At 53.2% G+C, this 19,011-nt stretch overlaps 1 protein-coding gene across 1 annotated transcript in view; it reads left to right on the top strand.

Moving 5' to 3' along the window:
* Window positions 1-6,482, top strand: part of LOC115387228 (insulin-like growth factor 2 mRNA-binding protein 1) — a 39,195-nt gene extending 32,713 nt beyond the window's left edge. The window contains 13 exon segments of the mRNA XM_030089851.1: window positions 122-173; window positions 916-979; window positions 1,492-1,639; window positions 1,641-1,786; window positions 2,157-2,291; window positions 2,356-2,478; window positions 3,099-3,234; window positions 4,917-5,039; window positions 5,132-5,248; window positions 5,692-5,766; window positions 5,867-5,998; window positions 6,114-6,227; window positions 6,315-6,482. Of these exon segments, the coding sequence (XP_029945711.1) occupies window positions 122-173; window positions 916-979; window positions 1,492-1,639; window positions 1,641-1,786; window positions 2,157-2,291; window positions 2,356-2,478; window positions 3,099-3,234; window positions 4,917-5,039; window positions 5,132-5,248; window positions 5,692-5,766; window positions 5,867-5,998; window positions 6,114-6,227; window positions 6,315-6,482 (1,533 nt within the window).
* Window positions 6,483-19,011: the final 12,529 nt, after the last annotated feature.

Raw genomic sequence — 19,011 nt, forward strand, 5'->3', positions numbered from 1 at the left:
GGTCCAGCTGTTTCTCCAGCTGTTTCCAGCTGCAGTGATTCTCTGGATTCTTCTCCAGTCAGCTGTCTGTCCTCCTCTTCCTGTGCTTCTTTCAAATGATATTTCCGTCTGTGTGTCTCAGGTTCTGGACGGGCTGCTGGCCCAGTGGGGTCCTGTAGAAAACTGTGAACAAGGTGAGACTCGGGATCAGGACCTGGACTCAGACTGAGTCCTGTTCATGAAGCAGCTGAGGGGCTGAGGGCCCTCCTGACCTCTGAGAGAAGTGTGGCTCTCTTTCACCTGAAGAAACAGAACAGAGGGAGAAAGTGCTGGAGTCAGCAGACCAGGAAGGGATGGAAGGTTAAAATACAAAGGTTAAAGGTCAAAGGTCATCTCATCAGGCTGCTCAACTACTGACTGAGGACAGATGTATGGGTGGACGGATAGAGGATGGAGGATGGATGATGGATGGATGATGTATAAATGATGGATTGATGAATGGATGATGGAGCATGAACGGATGATGACAGACCTGCTGAGCTGCTAACCTGCTGATTGGCTGACCCGATGACCTGATGACCCCTCAGTGAAGCATTTTAGTTTTCAGCACAGAGGTCAAATTCCAGGAAAAGAATTAATAGTGAGACTTTTTATACTGTGTATAAAAAAGAAACATATTCAGTCAAATCTTCAGAAATGTACATTTTTTCAGTCAAACTTAGTTTTCATTGTGTTCATTTTCATTCCAGCTGAATACTTTCTGTAATGTTTGACTTTGAGAAGCTGCTCCTTTAGTGGAATCTGTTGTTGGGTTTGTTTTCTGCCGGAGTCCTTTGATATTCACATTTTTTTAAACCAGTGCTTTGGAACCGTTGAAACTTGCTGAATAGTTTTCCTGACTGGTCCTGAAGTGTGTTAACGTGTGTTTTGTCTCAGTGAACACAGACAGTGAGACGGCCGTGGTGAACGTCACGTACGCGTCCCGGGAGCACGCCAGGCAGTAAGTCTGATTCCTCACGCACACCCGCTCACTCAGCCCTTCAAGACGAACAGCAGACTCTGACATGTGACCGAGAAGCACCCTGACCAGAGCAGGAACCTGACAGGAACCTCACTGCTGGGGGAGAACAGGACAGGGATGGAAACTAGAATCTGAATGGCGTTTCATCCCGTTCGCCCTCTGCTGGTCATTCCTGAGAACTACAAGCCGATGCATTGAGTTTCTTTTCTTTAAATGAGGAGTAACAAACCCATTGGTGAAGAGATGGTTTTCGTTGATCCAGCTCCAGAAGACGCTCTGTGTTTCCTCTTTCAGCTGCTCAGCCTTCAGGATTCTCTGGACTTTTACACGATGCTCGATAAAAAATGCCCAGCAGCAACTTCATCTACAGGGTTTTTCAGAGAGTATGTCTCTGGATCCGTTAGTGACACGTTGCTGCATGACCTTTGACCTGTGGTGACCTGCAGTGTCATGCTGCTGGCTGACCTTCGCTCCCTGCTTGTCGTCTTCAGGGCCATCCAGAAGCTGAACGGGTACCAGCTGGAGAACAACGCCCTGCGAGCCTCCTTCATCCCCGAGGAGAACTCGGAGCTGGAGGGAGGCCAGCGGGGGCCCGACAACGGCCGGCGCCCCGGGTACGGGCCCCGCGGCGGGCCCCGGGGGGGGCTCCCCGAGCTCCGGCATGCCGGCCAAACCTCCACACACCGACATCCCTCTGAGGCTGCTGGTGCCCACTCAGTACGTAGGAGCCATCATCGGCAAGGAGGGCGCCACCATCAGGAACATCACCAAGCAGACGCAGAGCAAGTGAGTCCAGACAGGCCGACCTGCCGACCCCGAGCCTGAGGCTGCCCCACAGCACTGCAGCAGGGCTCCTCGGGGGCCGCAGTGCTCCCGTCAGGCCTGCAGAGCGCCTGGCTGTGAGGCGTCTTCCTGGAACGGTGCTGCGTGCTAATGCTAGCCGTGGAAGTCTGAACGTCTACACCGAAAGCTCATCCTGATTGTTTCATTTCTAACCTAAAAAGGCCCTCACACCGAATGCTGTGTGCTCGCTCTGTACTTCCTGGTTAAGCGTGAAGTAATTTGGCACCAGCTTCATCCACCTCCCGGCTGCGACTGCCCAGCTAGACCCCCGCAGACATGACATTCTTCTTTTAATCTTTGGCTGAACCTGCAGAATCGACGTGCACCGCAAGGAGAACGCCGGCGCCGCGGAGAAGCCCATCAGCATCCACTCCACTCCCGAGGGCTGCTCCGCCGCCTGCCGCATGATCCTGGAGATCATGCACCAGGAGGCCAAGGACACCAAGACGTAGGTCACCAACACGGCCAGGGCAGCGGCGGCGGGACTGCACTGACCCCGTCTGTCTCCGCAGGGCTGACGAGGTTCCCCTCAAGGTTCTCGCCCACAACAACTTTGTTGGCCGCCTGATCGGGAAGGAGGGACGCAACCTGAAGAAAGTGGAACAGGACACCAACACCAAGATCACCATCTCACCGTAAGAAACACAGCTGCCAAGGAGGGGCGGAGTCTGAGGGTCTGAGGGTCTGAGGGTCTGAGGGTCTGAGAGTCTGAGGGTCTGAGGGTCTGAGGGTCTGAGGGTCTGAGGATCTGAGGATCTGAGGATCTGAGGGTCTGAGGATCTGAGGGTCTGAGGGTCTGAGGATCTGAGGGTCTGAGGATCTGAGGGTCTGAGGGTCTGAGGATCTGAGGGTCTGAGGGTCTGAGGATCTGAGGGTCTGAGGATCTGAGGGTCTGAGGATCTGAGGGTCTGAGGGTCTGAGGATCTGAGGGTCTGAGGATCTGAGGGTCTGAGGATCTGAGGGTCTGAGGGTCTGAGGATCTGAGGGTCTGAGGGTCTGAGGATCTGAGGGTCTGAGGGTCTGAGGATCTGAGGATCTGAGGGTCTGAGGGTCTGAGGGTCTGAGGGTCTGAGGATCTGAGGGTCTGAGGGTCTGAGGATCTGAGGATCTGAGCGCTGCTTCACCGATCCACCAAACACACAGAACCCTACCCTACATACCTACGCAGCTGACTGACTGCCAGCTCACGAGTTAACTCTGTGTGTGTGTGTGTGTGTGTGTGTGTGTGTGTGTGTGTGTGTGTGTGTGTGTCCAGTCTGCAGGACCTCACTCTCTACAACCCAGAGCGAACCATCACGGTTAATGGCAGCATCGAGGAATGCTGTCGGGCGGAAGTGGAGATCATGAAGAAGGTCAGAGAGGCCTACGACAACGATGTGGCAGCCATGAATGTGAGTATTCTCTCTCACACACACACACACACACACACACACACACACACACACACACACACACACACACACACAAAACAGAGTGTAACCACACTATCATGAAGAATATTTCTATTTTATTTCTGGGTCTTTTTGTTATTTGGTCAGTAGCCGGCTAGGTACCGGCTAGATATAGTCGGGCTCACCTCCACACAGCCTGGGCTCTGGAACCCTCCCCTGGAGAAGGGCTGAACTCTCCACTGCTCTGGCGTTGCCGCGGTGAGAGGCGGCGGGCTGGACTGGGTTTGCTTATAGCCCCACAGCTCAGCGCCAGGTGCTGGAGTTCTCCCCAGTGAACCAGAGGGTCTGGTCCCTGGTCCTCCGGGTCGGGGACAGGTGCCTCACTGTGGTCTCGGCTTACGGGCCGAACAGCAGTCAGAGTACCCGGCCTTCCTGGAGTCCCTGGGAGGGGGGCTGGACAGTGCTCCGACTGGGGACTCCATGGTTCTACTGGGGGACTTCAACGCCCACGTGGGCAGCGACAGTGAGACCTGGAGGGGGGACTGGGACGCACGTCCTCCCTGATCTGAACCCAGTGGTGTTCTGTTATTGGACTTCTGTGCTAGTCACAGTTTGTCCATAATGAACACCATCGAGCACGGGGGGGTCCATGTGGGGCGGCTGTGGGTCAGGTGGGAGAGCGGTCGTCTCTCAAACGGAAGGTTGTCAGTTTGATTCCTGTCTCCCCCTGTCTGCATGTTGAAGTGTCCTTGGGCAAGACACTGAACCCTACATCGCCCCCAGTGGACGGACTGAGCGCCTTGCATGGCGGCCACCTCCACCGGTGTGTGAAAGTGAGTGTGAATGGGTGAATGTGACAATGCAGTGTAAAGCGCTTTGGGCTCTGCCAGTGCAGGGGAGAAGCGCTGTAGAAGTGTAGAAGGTTTACCATTTATGAGTGCGCTTGGCACCAGGACACCCTAGGTTGGAGGTCGACAATCGACTTTGTTGTCATGTCATCTGACCTCTGACCTCGTGTTTTGGACTCTCGGGTGAAGAGAGGAGCAGAGCTGTGGGCCGACTCCCCCTGGTGGTGAGTTGGATTCGCTGGCGGAGGAGGAAACTGGCCAGAAGCTGTGTTCCCACCAAAGGTGTTTGGCTCGACCTAACTGACGTAGCGGCCCGTGGGCGAGCCGGGAGCCACAGTGTGAACACGTTTTTCATGTTGGGTCCTCCTTAGGAGCCGGTCCTCCTCTGGAGCCGGTCCTCCTCAGGAGCCGGTCCTCCTCAGGAGCCGGTCCTCCTCTGGAGCCGGTCCTCCTCTGGAGCCGGTCCTCCTCTGGAGCCGGTCCTCCTCAGGAGCTGGTCCTCCTCTGGAGCCGGTCCTCCTCTGGAGGGTCCTCCTCTGGAGCCGGTCCTCCTCTGGAGGGTCCTCCTCTGGAGCCGGTCCTCCTCTGGAGCCGGTCCTCCTCTGGAGCCGGTCCTCCTCTGGAGCCGGTCCTCCTCTGGAGGGTCCTCCTCTGGAGCCGGTCCTCCTCTGGAGGGTCCTCCTCTGGAGCCGGTCCTCCTCTGGAGGGTCCTCCTCTGGAGCCGGTCCTCCTCTGGAGGGTCCTCCTCTGGAGCCGGTCCTCCTCTGGAGCTGGTCTCTGGAGTTGGTCCTCTGGTTCTTGTGGAACCCTCTCAGCGGTCTCTGTTCTCTCCAGCAACAGACCCACCTCATCCCCGGGCTGAACCTGAGCGCTCTGGGCATCTTCCCCCCGTCCTCCAACATGCCCCCCCCTCCCTCTGGAAACGCCGTGGGCGGCGCCCCCTACGGCTGCTTCGGGGTGAGTGAGCAACCCTGAGAGACCAGCGGTGTGTGTGTGTGTGCAGGGCGTCAGACGAGAGTGTTTGTGTGTGTGTGTGTGTGTGTGTCCAGGCTCCGGAGCAGGAGACGGTCCATGTCTACATCCCGGCCCAGGCAGTGGGGGCCATCATCGGGAAGAAGGGGCAGCACATCAAGCAGCTGAGCCGCTTCGCCGGAGCCTCCATCAAGGTGACTCCGCCCACTCCCCCCATAGGGCCTAACTGTAGTCCTCCCACAGCGAGAACCTCACTGTAGTCCCCCCACAGCGAGAACCTCACTGTAGTCCCCCCACAGCGAGAACCTCACTGTAGTCCCCCCACAGCGAGAACCTCACTGTAGTCCCCCCACAGCGAGAACCTCACTGTAGCCCCCCCACAGCGAGAACCTCACTGTAGTCCCCCCACAGCGAGAACTTCACTGTCATCCCCCCACAGCGAGAACCTCACTGTAGCCCCCCCACAGTGAGAACCTCACTGTAGCCCCCCCACAGCGAGAACCTCACTGTAGCCCCCCCACAGTGAGAACCCAGGAGCAGGCTGCAGCCTCAGCACCCAGAGCTCTTCAGGCTGTCTCAGGGTCAGAGCGGAGAGTGACTGCAGAGCAGAGCTTTATTGTGCCTCCTCCTCCTGCAGATCGCTCCAGCTGAAACTCCTGACTCCAAGATGCGGATGGTGATCGTGACGGGGCCGCCCGAGGCGCAGTTCAAGGTGAGGACGCCCGGCCGTGCGGCGGCCGCCACCGCCGCCGCTGCCGCCGCCGCCGCCGCCGCCACCGCTCCTCGCTGACCGGGTCTGTGGCGTCTTGCAGGCTCAGGGCCGGATCTACGGCAAGCTGAAGGAGGAGAACTTCTTCGGGCCAAAAGAGGAGGTGAAGCTGGAGACTCACATCAAGATGGCCGCCGCCGCTGCAGGGAGGGTCATCGGCAAGGGAGGAAAGACGGTGAGCTGCAGCCACGCGCCGCTGCACGGCGGCAGCAGGACACACACCTCACTGTGTGGGAAACCCAACACGTGTGTGTGTGTGTGTGTGTGTGTGTGTGTGTGTGCGCGCGCAGGTGAACGAGCTGCAGAACCTGACGGCAGCTGAGGTGGTGGTTCCCCGAGAGCAGACGCCTGACGAGAACGACCAGGTCATCGTCAAGATCAACGGACACTTCTACGCCAGCCAGGTAGGCACACACACACACACACACACACACACAGCACACAGAGGCGCACACACTCACACACGCTTCACGCATGTGTTTGTCCCTCAGCTGGCCCAGAGGAAGATCCGGGACATCCTGACCCAGGTCAAGCAGACTCAGAAGGGGGGGGTGGGCCCCGGCCCCGGCCCCGGACCCGGCCCCCACCCTCAAGGCTTCACGGAGATGGGCAGCCCCCCCCAGGGACTGGCTCAGGACCACCAGCCACGCAGGAAGTGAGGGCCCGGCCCCCCGCCGGCGCCGCGGCCCCCGCCTGACGGACAGACACACGAGACATGAACGGACGGATGGACGGACGGACGGATGGACGGACGGAGGAGAGCGACACACGGACCCAGCGATAGACAGGGACAGACACCGAGGGAGGGGCGACGCCCCGAGGCAGCGAGGAGGGAATGCTGAGGACAGACCAGGCCAACAGACTGACTGAGGATGGGGGGAGGGCGCCCCCTGCTGGCCTCTCCACCCATCTGCACTCAGTCCTTTATTTTAAGGGTGTTTTTTGACACAGAGATATATGTATAGAAATGTTTTATCAGAGCTATTATGGATAGAATGCAGTGAGGCAGAGCGGGAGAGAGAGGCGGAGCTGCTGCAGCCGCGGGGGGGACGGAGGGTCCTCCACCCTCCTCCACCCTCCCAGAGTCCAGCGGGGGGGCCGCAGATGTTAACACTGCTCTTTAAAAGCTCTCTGAGCAGCAGAGAGATTAGAGGAAAACAGAGGAAAGGAAGGGAAATGTGAGGTTGTAAATATCTAATCTTCATGTGAATGTTAAGAACGCTGCGCCGGGCCGGACGGCGGCGCAGCGGGAGGCAGCGGGGGGGCGGCGCCCGGCGGGCCCTGCAGTTCTAATGCAGCGGCTCCGCTCACCAGTGGAAGCCCGGCGGCCGTGCTGGCCGGGCGGCGGCCCGCCCCCCACCGGCATATTTTATATATATTATATATATATGATATGTGAGTTAGCCCGGCCCCCCGGGGAGGCGGGGGGGCAGCCCTGAGCTGCTCCACCCTGGCGGTGCGGGCGGTGCGGTGGGTGGAGCGGCCCTTCGCGACTCGTCCTCCTCCACAGCCAATCAGAGCAAGGCAGCAGCTCCCCGCCTCTCTCTCCTCACCTGTCTGAGGCCTGTGGGCGGAGCCTCCAGGCCCCGCCCTGTGATGAGGGCGGGGCCACAGCCTGGACTCTCCCGCCAGCATTAGAGCAGATTAGAAAAGACGTAAAAAGAAAACCTACCTCAGGGTGAAGTTACCTCAGTATTCCTAACTTTGTTTTTGCTTGCTGGTGTTTTTATATAAGAAGACAAAAAGAAAAGAAGAGCTGATAGCTGAATATTTTTTATTTTTTAAGAAAAAAAGTATTTTTTTTTAGGTATTGTCTTGTTGCTTTGGTTATTTTTTTCTGTTTTTTCGGTGTGACGGCGGCTGAATGAGTGGCGGGACGCGAGGAGTGGCGCCGAGCGCCGGCCAATGGGGAGCCAGCTAACCTGAAGCACAGGGCGGCCCACCGTGTGCCTGTAGGACCCTCCTGACCTGACGCGGAGCGGCCAGCTGACCCTCCCAATGTGAATATTTATTACCTGTGCACTGACCACCCCACCTCAGACGCTCCCCATTGGCTGTGCGTGCGTGTGTGCGCGTGCGTGTGTGCGTGTGTGTGTGTGTGTGTGTGTGTGTGTGTGTGTGTGTGCGTGTGTGTGTGTTCACCGGTTTTGGATGTGTGTTTGTTTGTTGTTTACACCTTTTTTGTTGTCGGGGGATGGTTGGGCGAAACTTAGAGAAAAAAGCAGAAAAAAGTAGGACGAGAAGCTATGGCGGCTCCTCGGGCCGGACAGCCTTTGGGCAAAACTCAGAAAGCAGGAGCGTCTCCAGACGGCGGCGGGACAGGACCGGGACGGCCTGTCCACAGGAGGCTAACGCCGGTGGCTACACTTTTGTATTTTTGGAGAAAAAAAGCTGAAAAAGTGAGAAAAGACGCGTAGAGAGGAGAGGACGGAGGGACGGACACTGCCAGTCTGGGCTTTCAGGAAATCTCCACCCACCACGTCTCTGCTCTCGTTTTGTCCCAGAGGACCAAGCTTCACAGCTCCACGGCTGTGTCAAGTTTCCATAGAGCTCGGCTCACCGCCACCAAGACGCACTACTTAAGAGTCAGCGTTCAGCCGCGGCGCCCGGGGCCCACCCTGCGGCGCCGGCTTCGATTCTACTTTGGTTTTCTATGATTCTGACAGAACAGCAAGCTTTATTTGGACGAGACATCTGGGGACGGACTGCTGCACCACATCAACATCAAACTGACCAAAATGACTGAATCCTGATGCGAATCTTTGACGAGAGAAAGGTGGAGCCGGCCGGGTGGAGGGCGGGGGGGGGGAGGGGCCCGATGACCTCTGACCTCTGGCCCTCCGGCCGTCCTCGCCCCTGGCTCCTGTCTCCACAGAACGGTGCTCGGCGTCCTTCGCTGAGTGTTTTTTTTGGGAGCGGGGGACGCCAGGTCCCTCGCCCCTCTTGACCTCTTGACCTCGCTGGCCTCCATTGTGTTCGTTTTGCTCACTTCTGTTCACGACATTTCAGTTTATTACTTTTTTTCTTGAGTCAACTCTCCGACTGTCTTTTTGAAAACGATAATAGATTTTTTTTTTTTGCTTTCAAACACAGATCGCTTAACGAAGCCGCTACTAAATGATTTCTACTAACATGCAGCTCAGTACATGCCAGTGAACTGTGCCAAACAGAGGACGGGAAGGGGGCGTGGCTCCACCCGGGGCCACGCCCCCTGGAGCTGAGAGGGACATCCCTGCTCTCTCGCTCACCCGGTTCCTCAGTCTGCCCTTTCCTTTATGCAAACCCACGGATGAAGGTTGCTGGTTTGAAGCTGTGGTGGGCGGAGTCTGGCTGTGCCGGAACATCGGCACCACGGCGGTTTCCAGCGGAGTGTAGAGACCGCCGCAGGGCGCCTGAGCACCCTGAGCCGCTCCTCCCTGCAGCGCCGCCTGGGACCAGCAGGGGGCGCCGGCGGGACGGGACCGGGTCAGGATGCCTGAACGTGTCTCTGAAGGATCCTGGACGGTCCAGAACCGACCAGACGATGCAGAATGTCAGCAGCTGCAGGTCCTCTCTGGACCTGAACGGGTCCTGGGGCTGGACCGGGACGGTACCGAGGAAGAGTCCTGCTCCCGGTACCGGACCTGCTCTGGAGACCGAAGCTGCTCATTTCAAAGTGCCAGCTGAGTGTAGCTGTGCTGAGAGCTCGGCCCTGACGGAGGGTCACCGGTCCGAAACCAGCATCTCCGGCACCAACTCACTGCCTCTGCTCTGGGTCTGGACCAGCGGGGTCCGGACCAGCGGGGTCTGGACCAGCGGGGTCTAGACCTGGAAAGGCCCTTGTGGACACATAACTAGGAACGCTACCTCAAAGCAGATCAAGCTCAGCTGGAAGATTGTCACCGTTTCCTCTGACGGAGTCAGGAACCTGCAGACAGGAACCAGACCCGTCTGACACTCCCTTCAAAACAAGAGTCCGTTTCACTCACTCTGACTTTAATTTATTTTCTGGGTTTTGAGATTTTACCTTTGCAGCTGACGGGACTGTAAAAACGAATGAGTAACGCGAAAAAGACAAAAAAAAAGAAGAAGAGAGAAGGCGGGTGTGGGCGTGGCCGGGGGCGGGGCTCTGCTAGTCCTGATCCGCCTCCACCCGGACCCTGCAGCCCTCCAGACCTCCGCCCTGGGCTCGCTGCGCACTCCGCCTCTGTCATTTCACCACACCTGTAACCATGTAATCATTTTGTTGATCTACCTCTTAGGAAAAGAAATAGCTAAATGGTAATTTTGTTTTTGTAAAAGGACACGAAAATAACAAAAAAAGAAATTGCTCGAAAGAAATATAGGTGAATAAATAACTGGGTAGCAGCATCTCCATATACTGTAGTGATAGTCTATTAAAGGAAAAACCTTTTACTTCTTCCAAAGATGATTTTGTTTTCTTTCTCCATTCTTTAGTTGTTTTTCAAAGAATTATGAGATGGAATAATATACTGAAAGGGGGAGACGAAACTTACCATCTGTTTTTAATTTTCTTCTTTAAAAACCTACATAACTGAGATTTGCATTTTATTTTCTTTATTTCATTAAACTCTCATTTTAACTTTGCAATATTCTCCTTGTTTTGTTTATGCCTCTGACCTTCTCTATGTTTGACAGCAGATTGTATCTCTGGTGTCTGGGTGCGTTTAGCAGTGAGCGCCCGGCGAGGACCTTCTCCTGACCCCCCCCCCACCTGCCAGCTGTTTGAAAGAGCAAAAGGACCTGTCACTTTGCGGACTTTGTGGCTGCGGGTGGACGGAGGGACAGCCTGGGACCTGGTCTGTGATGAGTCGGGGGTCAGACAGGGTCTCCTGGTCCTGGGTCGGTCCGGGTCTCTTGGTTCCAGATCGGACCGGGTCTCCTGGTCCCGGGTAGACCGGGTCCCCTGGTCCCGGGTAGACCGGGTCTCCTGGTCCCGGGTAGACCGGGTCCCCTGGTCCCGGGTAGACCGGGTCTCCTGGTCCCGGGTAGACCGGGTCCCCTGGTCCCAGGTCAGACCGGGTCCCCTGGTCCCGGGTGAGACCGGGTCGCCTGGTCCCTCCCTCCACCGTCAGTCTTTACAGTATATGGACTTTCACCCTCTGCCTGATTCCTTTAGTCCTTCTCAACACTTGTTTGAACTCCTTGTAAACGAACAGAGCATAGACATGAATGTTATTAAAGATGGAAAACGGAGCGTCGTCTGCGTGTGCTGATTGATCTCCTGAGCTGAACCTCCGCCTGTGGAAGATGCAGCCAGAGCTGAAGTGCAGTTAAGCTGGAATTTAGGAGAGTTTCAACAAGTCCTATTAGAACCCACCAGAACCCACCAGAACCCACTAGAACCCACTAGAACCCATTGGAACCCATTAGAACCCACTAGAACCCATTGGAACCCATTAGAACCCACTAGAACCCATTGGAACCCACTAGAACCCATTAGAACCCATTCAAACAAGCTGAATTTAAGAGTGAAGAAAACATAATTAAAGCCTGGTTTCAGAACAAGTGGCAGCAATAATGTGTCCATAATTCAAGCGTGTCTCTCAGTCCATGATGTCCATGTTGGTTCCATCACAACAGACAGCCAGCTTCCTGAAGAGACAGACCTCAGTGGCCGGGCTGGACTTGGACGGATCTCACCAGTCCATCTGCTGCCATGACGAAGCTCCTCTTGTCCTCTGACCGCCGCTGACCCTCCTGGAGTAATGGAAAGTTCTCCCGAATCCGTCTCTGCCAACAGAGACCTGCCAGGAACTCAGCTTGTCTCTGGTGTCCAACCCAAGGCCTTTCTCAAAACGCCCCGGTGGCAGAGCAGCCTGGCCTTTCAAGCAAACGCAGACGGTTCAGGGTCCAGATCATCTGGACCACCACAGACCTTTAGAACAGGACAGTCATTGAGTAGGCTTCCTCTCGCAGTCCCTCGTCCTCCACGCTTTGCTGCCGGAGAACACAGGAACAGTTCTGAGCAGACGTGCCGAGCTGCAGGAGGGGTGTTAAAGCTCCGGTTCTCTCCTGACCTTTAGCGACCGTTGAATCGTCTCAGGACTTGAAGCAGACCGAGCTTTTCTCAGTTCTCGTTCTGCTCTGCTCTGATGTGTGACACTTGAGCTCTTCTGGATATAAAGCTGCACAGAGCATGGATGCAAGACCTGGTTTCAGAGGAAGGTGGCGCTGCAGGTGAAGATGACCCCCCAGCGTCTGATGAGGCGGCGGCCGACCTTCACCTCACATGAGCAGAAAAGGTCAACGGAACAGACTTCAGTAGCGTCATTTCCACTGGTACAGCAGAGCAGAGCCTGAAGCACTTCACACTGCATCACCACATTCACCCTTTCACACACACATTCACCACCTCCATGTGTGAATGGGGGGAGGTCAGGAGGACCTGCAAGATCAAATGAGAGTTTAGTGATCTGGCATTGCTGCTTTTGCTAAGTCTTCCTCCTGCTCTCCTCTGTCACCACTGGATCCACTTTATAAGTGAAGTCAAACCTTCTCTTGACTCCAGATGTTTGCTTTTAATTCTTGCTCAACATCTACAGCATCCTCTTCACCTTGAGAATCCGTGCAGATGAGGTTCTCAGCCTTCACTAATACTTTCCCGGCTGATCCTGGAGAATGGTGGCGTTCACTGTAGCCTCTTTAACTTCTGGAATCTGGATCACGGTCACTGATAGGAGGAGACTCCACAGCGTTCACAGGCCGTTCGCTCCCATTCTTCAACAGTAAGTCAGGGCCAGTAATCCATCCGTCGCATGCTCCAAAGTGCTCATCCGCTGGGTTCTGCAGGATTACTATTGCAACAACACATCATCAGCAGGGTAAAACTAACCTGTCTCACGACGGTCTAATCCCAGCTCACGTTCCCTATTAGTGGGTGAACAATCCAACGCTTGGTGAATTCTGCTACACAGTGACAGGAAGAGCCGACATCGAAGGATCAAAAAGCGACGTCGCTATGAACGCTTGGCCGCCACAAGCCAGTTATCCCTGTGGGAACTTTTCTGACACCTCCTGCTTAAAACCCAAAAAGTCAGAAGGATGGCGAGGCCCCGCTTTCACGGTCTGTACTCATTCTGAAAATCAAGATCAAGCGAGCTTTTGCCATTCTGCTCTACGGGAGGTTTCTGTCCACCCTGAGCTCGCCTTAGGACACCTGCGTTACCGTTTGACAGGTGTACCGCCCCAGTCAAACTCCCCACCTGCCAGCATGCCTCCATTGTGAGACAGCAGCAGTTTCACTTCTTTCTCTTTGCGCTCTCAGGTAAGATACTGTGCCATAACCACCTTCACGAGCGTTCTAGAAATAATGTAGTCGGGCGCTTGTTTTGTCCCGAATGCTTTGAGTTTCATACATCTGGGCACACTGAACACAGCTGTTGCAGGTCGTCCCAACTGAAGCTCGACCTGCAGAGGTTTTGCAGGATCAGTTTAGCAGATCGGGTGAAAGGTGCCGATGGGATCGTACTCTGAACCCTCCGCGGACGAGATACCACGTTTTGTGGTCGGCCTTTCCTCAATCACCAATTAAACGTGAAGGAGTGCCTTGAAGGCACCACAGTATTCCTGCCGTTCTCTCAGCAGGGAGCCTTTCTCTGTCCGAGTCCAGCTCCTTCACCTCCGTGGCCCTGTTTTCCCCGGCAGTGGATTCCAGAGCCGACCTGCTGGTGTTGATCCAGCTGCAGGTTTCTCACCGGGGCTCTGGCCTCTGCGCCTGAAGGAAGGACTTCCGGCTGTCACAGACGTAGAAGTCGTGCTTTATTGTGTCAGTCACATTCGCTGGGAAATTTGCTCGGTTGTCCTCAGCAGTTTTGCTGAGCACAGCTGGGCCAGACAGAAGAACTCTCTGTACCATTCTGTATTCAGCTGGATGTTGACTTGGTTGGCCGTCTGGCCACCATAGGAAATGCAGGAAATCTGCGTCCTCTTTCGCCACTTTTACTTGGTGATTCTTTGCTTGAACGTTAGCCATCGCTGGGCCAGGTCAGACCAGGTCTGTGGAGTAGTGAGGGTTCACTCTCGAGGCTCCCTTTGAGGACGACGCATGCCATGATGACTTTGTTCCTTCATGTCCTCTGAGCTGGCGTTCTGGAACCCTCCCTACATCGCCTTGGTGTATGACATTGTTCAAGATATTTATGTGCTCTTCTTTAAGCGAAGCAGTTTTCTGAGGTTTCCTTTTCAGCCCTGCCGACAGTGGGGCGTCATCATTTCTGAAAGGTCATGGCCAGCCATTGATCACCCAGTGAGGTCAGCTGATGCTTTCAGGATCTCCAAAAGCCCGAGCGCGTCTCCGGACATTTCTGTCCTTTCATCAGCTGATCTCTCATTGATAACACTGCTGTTTTTGAAATGCTGTGAAGGCACTTTGTGTGGATTTTAACTGTATGAAAGGTGCGATACAACGAACGGCTGATCTGCTTTGACTGGTCTTTGGTGTAATATGTCTGCTGGCTTGCTTGAGACAGACTTTAGATCTGTTAACTTGTACTGTTGTCTCTTTTGTCGCTGCTTCCAGTGGCGGTGAGGCTTTGCTGCCACCTGTTGATCGATAGTGAAACTGGTAAGGTGATTCCTCGGCCGTGCCCCCATTCTCACGTCAGCTTTACCTGCTGCGCTGGTGGAGGCAGCAGCTGAGTCTTTGAGTTGTGTCGTTGTGGCTGCAGCTCTGCTGCCTCCTGTTGGTGGATTATCAAACTGATGCTTGGAGCTCAGTGGCTCCAGTTCCTCTGCAGAGAGTGGGAATGAAGGTTTCACTGTTGTTCTTTCCAGAAAAGAATTGGTTCCGTGTGAATGAGCTGTGTTCCTCTGGCCGCCTGTGTCTGCAGCATGGGTGGCCAATTTGCTTTGCAACTCAAGCATCGCTCCCGTTCCCCTGATCAGGCCTGCAGGCCTCTGGAGCCCTCAGACGGTGGCTTTCTCCCAGACGGCGCCACAGCTTTGACAGCAGCCACTCCAGCTCTGCCTTGAGGCTGGCGACTCTGAAGACCGCGGGCCGGAGCACCTCTTATCACCGGCGTTAGAAACGCTGTCGTCAGTGTCGCTGTCCTGCCGCTGTCTGTGGCAGCGGCAGGATGAGCCACAGCGTTACCGCATTTTCCAGCCATTTTTTCATTGTGTCCATCATTTCTCCATTGCTGCGCATTCCGGTCTTTTTAAGATTATTTTGTGGTATTTTCCTGTTTCGTTTTGCAGATTTGCTAAAGACAGAAATGTGAGGAAGAACTGGGAGACCGCTCTGAGGACGGAGACATTCACAGCAAGGGACTCATCTGTGCTGCAGTGAGCAGGACAGGACAGGACGGGACAGGACGGGACAGGACAGGACGGGACAGGACGGGACGGGACAGGACGGGACGGGACGGGACGGGACGGGACGGGACGGGACGGGACGGGACGGGACAGGACAGGACGGGACAGGACGGGACGGGACAGGACGGGACGGGACGGGACGGGACGGGACGGGACGGGACGGGACAGGACGGGACAGGACAGGACGGGACAGGACGGGACGGGACAGGACGGGACGGGACGGGACGGGACGGGACGGGACAGGACGGGACAGGACGGGACGGGACTGGACGGGACAGGACAGGACGGGACGGGACGGGACGTCGGGACGGGACAGGACAGGACGGGACGGGACGGGACAGGACAGGACAGGACAGGACGGGACGGGACAGGACGGGACAGGACGGGACAGGACGGGACAGGACAGCACGGGACAGGACGGGACGGGACGGGACGGGACGGGACGGGACGGGACGGGACGGGACAGGACAGGACAGGACAGGACAGGACGGGACGGGACAGGACAGGACGGGACGGGACAGGACAGGACAGGACGGGACGGGACGGGACGGGACGGGACAGGACAGGACAGGACGGGACAGGACGGGACAGGGCAGGCTGTCCACCTTAAAGATTCCATCCATCTTTAAGTGTCCAGATGTCGTCCAAAGAGCAGCAGCATCACAATCAGGCTGTCAGCGTTGATGAAGGGAAATATTCTATTGATTACAGGGCAGAAATTACTTATCATTGTGATTCTCTCTTTCTCCCTCTCTCTCTCCATCTATCTGTCTGTCTGTCTATGTCTTTCTGTCTTGTCTTCATTTTAAAATAGACAGTCTGGTTTTATATTATATTATATTATATTATATTATATTATATTATATTATATTATATTATATTATATTATATTATATTATGACATAGATAGATAAATTGATATATAAAATTAAAATAAGATATAATGAGAAAAATATTATATTAGTCTATTAAAACCGCCAGTTATTAATAATTATTGAGACATAGCAGGAACCTAGCTCTAAATTTAGATATATCCCTGATTAATCATTATGCTATGGCATACAGCTCTGTCGGCATCTTCTGAAATATTCTTTTATTAATTTTAAGTATTTGAAAATGCCAAAAATTGTGGCCTCTATCATGCCTCTTTGAATGACGTTTGCAGATTAAAAAAAGCGTAGTATTGAGCGAACTATGATCATTTAATGCGCTGAGACTTCACTGCTCCGGTCAAACAGCGGCGCGGAGCGAGGCGGACGACCGGACCAAGATGGCGGCCGCGTTTCTCACAGCGCCCATTGGTGGCAGCTGATTCAGTGGAACATGCATTTATTTTTGAAACACTTAAATATTTTGGTTTTGGCAACAAATTCTTAGATATGATTATTATGCTACATACAAATATTAACAGTTGTGTTTCACTCCAGCAAGGCACATGTCCTCGATTTGCAGTAAGAGGCATAAGACAGGGATGCAGCATTTCTCCTTTATTTTTCATTGCAGTTACGGAACGACTGGCTATTCTTGTGAAAAACTCTAGAACTGAAGGATTGAACATTAAAGTTAGGGTCGGCGATCTTGGAAAACTAGCATGTAGCACGAATGTAGCATCTCCCAAGGCTCCGCCCAGCTCCCACCCCATTGGAGGAGCTCCGTTGGGAGCGAACGCCCTGGACGAGGAAGCGCCGCGAGCACGGAGTTTGTGATCGCCTCCAGTGTTATGAACCTTTCTGACTGCCGCACACAACGCGCATAGGAGCGCAGCGCGCCGCTCCGCTTCGTTGTATTTTTCACGCGAGCCGAGAGCGTCTTGGCAACGTGTGCTGAACCAGGGCCAGTGCACGCCATTGAAATGAACGAAGGGGGCTGGTAGAACGGCGAAGGGATTTGATTGGTTCCTGAAGAGCGGTCCGCACCTTCCGATTGGTCGGAGTTTTTACTGTCCTGTGGCCGCTACAGTGGTCAGATTTTCTCCGCACTTTTTTCCGTCCTCATAATGTATTGACTTCTCCCAGGGGGCAGGAGCATTTCACTCAGTATGACAAGAAGAGCTTTTGGACAACATCGCATACCCGAGCTTTAATGATCAACAATTGATTATAAGCCAGTTAGCCGATGACACAACACTTTTTCTAAAGAACAAAGAACGAATTCCTCTGGCTTTACAGACTGCTGAAATATTCTCACAAGCCTCAGGTTTATGTCTAAATCTTGACAAATGTGAGCTTATGAGTATCCACGACTGCTCCCATTCTTCTTTATACAATATACCTGTTAAAAAAGAAAGTAGATACCTTGGTTGACCAAATCTCAAGAGTCAAGTGAAAAAAATAATATTCTTAAAACAGTCGATAAATGTAAGAAAAACACTTACTTACTTAACACTTGGCTAAAAAGAGACTTGATATTATTTGAAAGAACACTGCTAACAAAAATGGAATCCATATCCAGGCTGATCTACCCTGCATCCTCCTCAGCCATATCTCCTAAGATTATCAAAGAAATCAACAAACTAATTTTTAATTTTATCTGGAAAAACAGGCCCCATTACATAAAAAAGGAGATTTACTAAAAAACTATGAAGATGGCAGCATCCAAGCAATATATTTTGATATTATGAACGGTGTTTCAAAAATCAGATGCCTCCAATCTTTTTTTAAAGAATGGTGAGGAGCTGTGGTTTTCATTACCTTCACTTGTCTTCAATAAGTTGGGAGGTATTGAATTTTTATTAAAATATGATTTTCACATTGCTAAATTACTCATGAAACTATCGGCCTTCCATCAGCAAGTCCTGCTTTACTGGAAGATTATTTACAAGCACAATTTCAGTCCTCACAATGTTCCACCCTGGAATAATAGAGCCATTTTGAGTCAGAGAAAATCTGTGTTTATGGATGACTGGATGTCAAAAAAAATTTGGTCAATTGTGCACTTGATGGATGACAAAGGTTCTATACTTAAATTGGATGAGTTCAACATTAAATATAATTTAAATTGCTCAATTAAAAACTACATTAAAGGTGTAATACAGGATTTTCACGAAAACACGAAGCCAAACGTCTGTTACTCACTTTTTGAACAACGCCATGCTCCAGACCATCCGCCCGGCTCTCCTGCTTCTCCCAGGAAACGCGGAAGCGTGCGAGCGCGACCTCCTCTTCTCCGCCGTGCACGGCTCTGTTTACAGTTTCTGCGATCCGCCTCGCTCATAAATAAAGCTTGTTTTCCGAAACAGTTCCAGTTTCATTATGTCAGACTCGCCATCGGTCAGTACTAGCTCAGAAGCTCACGGCTACAGAAACACTCTGAATGCGCAAAAGGGAGAAGCTGATTGGGCGCGAGCACGGAGAACCGCCTTACGAAAGCAGCTCGTCAGAATGACTGACAAACAGACCCCCCAATTATTTAGGTGATCCACCCGGAAATCAAAATCCTGTGTTACACCTTTAAGGTGACACAAAGCATCCCAACAGCACTTACTCTGTTCATTGGTTCATCTTGATAACATTTCAGCACCAAAGCCACAAAGCACCAAACACTGACAATGTGCATTTTTTACATAAAGGCTGCAATAATACATTTCTTATACAATATTTTGTAAAAATGATGTACCCTTCATTACCACGAAGGACACTAAATCTTCAAAACTTTGGGAACAAATATCTGCTATTAGAACAAAATTCCTTAAATTTCCTATCCCTCCCAAACACAGAGATACATTTTAAAATGTTGAATGAAATTTATCCCTCAAACTAATTTATAAAAAAACATTTAAATTTGTAGTTGAAAACTGCCACCTATGTACCACAAGTTTAGAAACAACACAGCACGCATTCTATTCCTGTCACACAATTCAAAATTTGTGGCAAC

Source organism: Salarias fasciatus, chromosome 4, assembly GCF_902148845.1.
Source record: "Salarias fasciatus chromosome 4, fSalaFa1.1, whole genome shotgun sequence".
NCBI classification, from domain to species: domain Eukaryota; kingdom Metazoa; phylum Chordata; class Actinopteri; order Blenniiformes; family Blenniidae; genus Salarias; species Salarias fasciatus.